This window comes from Acipenser ruthenus, chromosome 31, assembly GCF_902713425.1.
Source record: "Acipenser ruthenus chromosome 31, fAciRut3.2 maternal haplotype, whole genome shotgun sequence".
NCBI classification, from domain to species: Eukaryota; Metazoa; Chordata; class Actinopteri; order Acipenseriformes; family Acipenseridae; genus Acipenser; species Acipenser ruthenus.
In genome coordinates, this window is record NC_081219.1 from 13,051,568 (window position 1) to 13,059,179 (window position 7,612).

The following is a 7,612-nucleotide window of genomic DNA, read 5'->3' on the forward strand; positions in this document are numbered from 1 at the left end:
GGTAGCTGGTTTATTTGACGACACGTGGGAGAGCCTGTAGTCAATTATTTAATTTGTATCAGGTTCGATCCAGATTTCATAATGGTATCCCTGAATACGTAATAGCCTCCTCTTTAAAAAAAATATGCGAAATATTTGAAGGAGCAAGACATCTCCACGAGTAGAATGGCACCCCAAAATGTCCTCCTTATTCTAGGAAAGCAGCACAGCTGGGGATGTGGAGTTTGTTGCTGGATAACTTCACTCACTATACTTATAGTATCCATGAATAGAAAACCGTCTCTTCTTTAAAAAAAATTACATACGATTTCAATGAACAGCCTCTCCGACAAGTGCTGTGTGGCACCCCAAATCTGATCTGGTCTAAATTCTATCAGACAAAGGGACGTTATTATCGTCTTGCCTGTTTTAAAGAAGCACACACCGCTGTTTGTGAATTCTCCGAACATATCAGTATCTAGAATATCAGTGAAAAAAACAGAGAAATATTGTAAAATGATTCATCCATAGTCAAGTGACACAGTGGGGTGCTTTTGTCTTTAGGGAACTATTCAAAACTACTGAAATTCTTCATAAGGGATATCGTATCTATGGCTAAGTCGGTGTTGTGCTGTATTTAAACGAAAGGCCTCAAACTAAGTAGGGGATTGTTTCTCGTTTTAAAACCTTGATAAACATATCAGCTGACGAAATTCAATTCTCAGAGTTGAAAAAAGCAGCGTCTAACTTCAGTTAAAACAATGGCTTAAACAGAACATGTAAAGAATCAAAACATGATCACACGGTTTTTTTTGTTGTTTATTTTTTTTATATATACGTAACAGTTTATTTCGAATACAAGGTGATGAGTAGGACAAAGTTATTTACATACATACATACACTATTCATAATATATTTTACCCAAGTCTTGTAAATAATATTTTACATACATATGTACAAAGATAAAGTGACAGTTCAGTATTTGTGGAAGTAGAGCACAGTTTTAAAATTACATTTACATTTTGTATATATATTTACATACACATTTATGTGTGTTTTTTTTTTTACACAAATATTGTCATCCTCCACACACGAAGGTTTGGTAACGTACGTTTAAGAACACTAGGGGCGCACTAATCCATAAAATAAGCAGCGGACTATACTTCCCAACAGCCGCCAGAGGTCGCTGTATACAACATGAGCCGTTTGCACACACTTTTTTTACTCGATTTCTATAAACTTCAGTACATGGCTTGCTGAATAATGTACAAGGGGTGTTACTTCAGTATTTCAGCATTCTGTAACTAACTTAGAATTTCTACATTTTCCTGAGGAACTGAGTGACCAGTTCTACTAAGGGGATATTGTTCAAGGGACAGAATTCCTGGTGTACTTTTAAGAGAGCGGCTGCAGCGTACCCTGGTCTAAAGAACAATCAAAGCTTTTTTTTTTCTAGTCCAACTCTTTTATTTTTCCGTTGCTGCCTCCTTCTTGTATCCAACGAGCCTGTGTCAAGCGAAACCATTCTCCAAAGTCTATTAGAAATGACAGCCGCAGAGCTGCCATCTGCAGTGCCTGTACTTTCGCTTGGTAGCATGCCTGACACATCTGTGGAAAGTTCTGCTATTTTCGGAATATGGAAGTATCACTTTTTCCCCGCGTGTCTTCCAAACAGTGACGACTGCTGTTTCTACTGCTAAAGGCATAAAGCATGCCAGTGCTGTGCATTGACACTTAAATTTACCGCTATCCGATCCCTTAGCAAAACAGCACCTTCACTAAGGGAGGCGGGCAGGCGGGCAGTGGCACACGCTGACCTGGCAGGAGAGCTAGGAGCGACAGGAAAGCGTCACGTGTTTGTGTTGTGCCTCGCCTCCTCACAGCACCATGGTGGTGATGTGGTGTGCCAGGGCGACAGGGTGCGGGACGGGCATCTGCGAGGTGGGAGAGAGGCCCTGCAGGGAGCTGACGGCCCCGGAGCTGGAGGGCCGGTGTCGGGCGCTCTTCTGGTGAGCCCGCAGCCCTGCCAGCTGGGAGTAGGCGCTCTGGCACACCAGGCACTTGTAGGGGCGCTCGCCCGTGTGCAGGCGCACGTGGTTGCGCAGCGTGGAGGACTGGCTGAAGCGGCGATTGCAGAAGCGACACACGAAGGGCTTGTCCAGCGTGTGGATGCGCATGTGGGAACGGAGGTTGCTGCGGGAGTTGAAGCCGCGGTGACAGATGACGCAACGCATGCGGCAGCCCGAGGAGGAGGAGGAGGAAGAGGAGGAGGAGGAGGAGGAGGAGGAGGATGGGGGGGTGGAGCCGTCGCACATGTGGAAGTCGTCTAGAGGGAGAGAGAAGGGGGGTGGGGGGAGAGAAACGCTGTTAGTGTATCGAGCACAGAGCTGTCTTAACCCTGCTTTTTCCCTGCAGGGAATTCAAACGGTTAGACCTGCTGCACAACGTGCAGTTTCACGTCAGACCGCAGCGTGCTCCACTTTATTGATCTGGGGGAGGGATAGGATCTTCTTGTTATCATTACCAAGACGCACATCTGCTTTGTGCTCCGTTGTAAAATTTGCAGCCCTTTTTCCCCTAAAATGGAATATAGGCCTGTTACTTTAACACAGCTCGAATGAAATGCCTGCACTCTAAATGTTCGAAGAGCATCTTCTTGCATGGAGGATTCCACAGGAAGTTTCAGGTGAACTGGTTTCCAGTGCTAATGAACCCTTTCCCGCTTGGCTCGCTCCCTGACAGTGCTCAGTCTTCCCTGTCCTCCCCCCCACCCCCCACCCCCCTGCACACAGGACGGTACCTACCACTCTTTTGTTTGATCTTTTGATGATCTTCCTCCATTCCCGGAACGCCAGGGATTCCCAGGAAAGTGTTCTGGGAGTTTCCGTACCAAACCAAGAGCTCCTGATCGGGCGGGATGACCTACAAAAAAAACAGAGAGGCATTGAATATACATATAGTACTCATTGAACACTAAGAATTGCGGGAGGAGGCTGTGTGGTCCAGTGGTTAAAGAAACGGGCTTGTAACCAGGAGGTCCCCGGTTCAAATCCCACCTCAGCCACTGACTCATTGTGTGACCCTGAGCAAGTCACCTCTAGGAGGCGCTGTCCCCCCTTTGAGCCCCGGGCAGGGGAAGCCGCTCACCTCGCAGGTTTTGTAGAAGATGCTGTTGCCAATCTGCACCACCTCCAGGTTCTGCTCCTGCTCGTTCCGCGCGCACTTGATGTACGTCATCCAGCTGCGGTGGTCCTCCTGGCTGGCGTCGATAAAGTAGCGCACGGTGCCGTCTTCATTAAACACCTGGGAGCGAAGGTGAAACGCGAAACGGCGTATTAATATCAAACACGGTCTGAGGCACGCAGCGGGACAGTAATATCTTGAGGGGTTTATTTTTAACGGGTCTGGCGGTTGCACCTGTGTGGTCATTATAACAAGGGGAACTATGATCAGTTTGTATTGCATATACTTAGGATTACTAAACATTCACTGAATTATTGTGAACATTTCTCTGGGGGATTCATTTGAGAGGCACCGTTGCTATTGTGGTTGCAGCAATATCAGGTAAACAAAGCCGAAGGGCCATTGAATGCATGGTACCCTACAGAACGCGCTACACTGACGCAGCCGCGTCATTGCGTCTCGAACTCTTACCTCCCACATGAGATTGTTGTTTTTGAAGAGGTCCACGTGTTCGGGGGACATGACCCTCCCGGTAAAGGGACCCATCTCGGTACCGGCTTTGATCCAGGTTTTGGAGAAGATACCGAGACCCTCTCCCGGGATGGAGCTCTGGGCGATGATGACTTCACTGGGTAACACCAAACTCGACAGCTTTTGGACTTCTAAAAAAAAATAAAGGAGCGAGGAAACAAAAAAAAGCGAGTTTAGTTTAGCGGAACAATTAATTACTAAGCGCTGCACGTGCATTGGCACCGTCCCCCCCCCCCCCGTCCCCCCCCCAAATCCACGCCGTGTGGATGAATGGCTAGCCCCTAAGTGGAATGAATGACTCTGAGCATAGACGACTTCTACTTAAAAATAAATAAATAAATAAATAAATAAAAAAGAAACGTTTTCTTATCATACTGCTTAAATTCAACAGAAGCACATGCTGGAACATTGTGTTTGTTCTTTGGTGTATCTGTGTTTCCAAAAACCGTAGAGCATAGAACATATAGACTGATATACATTATTATATCATTATAAATAACATTACATTGATATTTGGTATTTGGTTTGGTGTATCGTTGCTGGAAAAACCGACATTCCTAATATAATTGTATTATTATAGTGTCGATATATATATAAAGCGAATCTGTTGGTTAGAATGCTTTAAAAGTCTTGTAACAATTTTGTAACGTTTATTAATTTGAAGTACGTTTAACAGGATTATTTAAAGAAATCGGGATGTCAACGTTTTGCTAGTTAGACAGATGAAGAATGAAACTGTCTATCTGAAACGCATTTCTTCATATAGCCTTTTTGAAACTAAAAAATCAACATTTTTTATAATGATTTGATATAGATGCGTAAAACGGATAAGTAATGAACGAACTTAAAATAAATGATTATAATTTAAGTATTCTTTTTACCTGACTATCCGATTAAGGATAGCACGCAATATGCATAACCACCGGCAACATTTTGCAATTTTTTTTTCGTTCTTAATAAAAAAAAAAAGAAGTGTCTTTAATGTTACAAATCAAAGGAATTTTATATGAGGAAAAAAGACGAAGAAGAAGAAGCCAGGGCGGCCCAAAACAGAGGTTAAACGGGCATCTATTACAAGACATCCAACAATTTGTCATGCCTCTAAGCTGATATACATTCATTAAACTCAACCAGAAAGAAACGTCTAATTCCAAATTCATTATCCATTCAAGAACTTTGTAGCAATAAATGTGGGCTGAATGAAATGAGAACTTTAAGAGGCCCGGGAATTTCTGTGACAAAAAAAATGGAAAGGAGATTAGCTGGATGACATAGTGTGAAAGGCAATTGAATTAGCCTTCATGGCAAATTAGCGGAGGAACAGCGATCTATAGGCTGGGAAGAGAGGAAAGTAAGTCTCCTTACAAGCCAAGACAGCGAAAAAGAGACGGTCCAGAGACTGATGAATGAGGAAATAAAAAAAACGGGACATCTTAAAGAAAAGAGTCTTTTTTGCCCCCCTCGCTCTTTCTATAGCCCTTGGTTTAAGTGTGAATTCTCTCAGGTCAAGGACAAAGTTAACCAAATGAATTTAATACCGTTATTGTTAAAGTCGACACCAGTTACACGCCTAATGACTTTCTAAATGCGGGGTCTCGACGCGCTAAACGCTTTAACCACGCTAAATGGGAGAAAATAAAAGAGGGAAAGCGGGAAAACAAGGGAAGGTAGGAATGGGAAGGACAAGCAGACCTTGGGAAGAAAACTCGAACACAGAGTCGGTTTTTTTTCTCTCTGTTTTTAGTTCTCTCCGCGCCTGACAGCGAGCGCTGATGGTCAGACCACACGGGAGTAAGAACCTGCGAATTCGACTCCCATTATTTCAAATGAAATCCTCCCTTTTGAGGTTAAAATAAAACAAATCACAGACGAGCGAATATTAACCCGAAACGTTTTAATATAAAATTTCCAATTACTAAACACTTCTCATTGTTTTTTTTTTTTAAGGATTTGGAAGGTTTGTCGTTTTAGATATCTGGGTATGACACTACATAGAAAACGACTTGGCGAAAATACTGCTTCTAAAAACCAAACAGAAAAAAAAAATGAATTTGTTCAACATTTTTTTGAGGCCCGTTTTTTCTAAAAGTACACATTTACAATCCACGTGCGCCTCATGCGCAATTCTTTATTTTTCACCCACAGGTATATTGTTTTCAATAATATAAGCTTGCGAGCCCTGGCGAGTGCTGGTCACCTGTTTGTCGATTTTGGTTTGTACATTCGTATCTATATTATGAACTCTGTGTGACAAAACACGACCACAACAGGTACAGCCTACAAATCTGTATACACCCCGGCAACGCCGTCCGTTCACTTACCTCCCGAGAAAGACTGTGCCAGGACCTCGGCGGTGAACGCCGTTTTGGGGTTGGCGTTGGTGTTCTTTTCCTCAAAGAGATGCTCCCCTAGCACGTTTCTCCATCTCCCGTAGAGAAAACTGTGCAGTATATCTGAGGTGATAATATCAGACAGGGACAAGCCCTGCTGTTTGAGTCCAGACTTCAGTACCATTGCTTCGGCGGGCAGCACGGAACCCATCACGCCGGCAATCTTATATATCAAATTAAATCTATAGATATAGATATAGAGATATATATTGCACCTTTAATTTTAGAAAGTTCTATCTTTCTCTCAGAAAAAAAAAATCTGCAAGAATACAGCAGGCTCGAGTGAGGTTAGAAAATAATAATAAACGAAGCGGATCTGTTGCCAAAAAAAATGTGTTCCTCCTTGAGAGACAGTGAGGCCGAAAATGTTCCTTCTTGTCAAAGTCTCGGCTGCCTTTATACGTGACGGGTCTGACCCCCTTTCTAATTAGTTATTAATGACCCTCCCCTTATGTTCTATAGACTTGTTCTACCAGAAAAAAATAGCCAACCCTTTATTGAGTGCCCCGTCCCCCCCCGTCCCCCCTGGGGATAGAGGGGGGGGGGGGGGGGGGGGAACAACAGAGAGCGAGATAGACACAACAAGCACCTTTACACAACACGAAAGACGACGCATCCATCACTAGAGCCCACCAATAGAGAATGTGCACCTGCTGTTTCTTTGGGCTAAGGACCATGCATGACATATCTTTTGAAATATAACGATACCAATACTACTACTACTACCATTATTATTATTATTATTATTATTATTATTATTATTAATAGTAATAAATCAAGGACTCAAACACAACGCGAAACAGCTGAATACAGACCAGGTACTAGAACCCTTTATAAAAATATTGCATGCACAATATATCCAAACTACTGTACTGGTTAGAGAACAGTGTTATATTTATGAAAATACGATGCACTTTTTGCATTTGAAAAGGCTTCGGGTTTATCTTTAGTGCGGGCACTGTATATGTTATGACTCTGTCAGAAACAGGTCAAGGGCGCTATCTGGTAATTCTAAAACTCGCTTTTTTTTTTTTTTTTTGATCTGAGAAAATGATCGCGTGGGTTGTATGCATTTTTATTTAAAGCAATTTTGTTTTGCAGATATCTCGCAAAGGAGTATAATGTCTCAGGTTAAACATAATGAAGCAGGTCTGCGATTGTCTCGCTTTTATACATTCAGAAAGCAATATACCAGTTATGCAAGCATCTTCATACAATGGAAAGCACAATCCTTTATTTCTGTGTAGTCGAAATTACATCTTACAGGTGGCAATCGAACAGCCTAGTATTCTCTCTCTCTACACACATCTTTTTTTTAAAAAAAATAATCCCAATTATATAGGCTCCACACGTACCTACCTTTTGAAATTAAATGCGGAGGCCACGTTTTAAAGTGTAATTTTCTCACATCGAAATAATTCAGCACGGTAAGAAAAAACAACGAACTGGATTAACAACCAGCAACCATCCTCCTTAACATCTAAGAATACTTTACACTTCTACTCCGGTCAACTTTCTGCCTGCATATT

The 7,612-nt window shown here is 42.6% G+C and overlaps 1 protein-coding gene across 1 annotated transcript; it reads right to left on the reverse strand.

Moving 5' to 3' along the window:
- Positions 1–793: 793 nt before the first annotated feature.
- Positions 794–6,437, reverse strand: LOC117964693 (PR domain zinc finger protein 12-like). The gene is made up of 5 exons (XM_034909057.2): positions 6,015–6,437; positions 3,634–3,824; positions 3,127–3,282; positions 2,784–2,901; positions 794–2,305 (listed from the first exon to the last, which is right to left on the reverse strand). Exons 1-5 carry the CDS (start codon positions 6,232–6,234, stop codon positions 1,857–1,859), a joined length of 1,134 nt encoding a protein of 377 aa, XP_034764948.2. The 5' UTR covers positions 6,235–6,437; the 3' UTR covers positions 794–1,856.
- Positions 6,438–7,612: the final 1,175 nt, after the last annotated feature.

Coding starts and splice junctions, on each gene's coding strand:
- LOC117964693 (XM_034909057.2), bottom strand. CDS start 6,234: ATGGGTTCCGTGCTGCCCGCCGAAGCAATGGTACTGAAGTCTGGACTC. Junction 3,283..3,633: donor ACAACAATCTCATGTGGGAG/GTAAGAGTTCGA, acceptor CTTCGCTCCCAG/GTGTTTAATGAAGACGGCAC. Junction 2,306..2,783: donor AAAGATCAAACAAAAGAGTG/GTAGGTACCGTC, acceptor CTCTCCCTCTAG/ACGACTTCCACATGTGCGAC.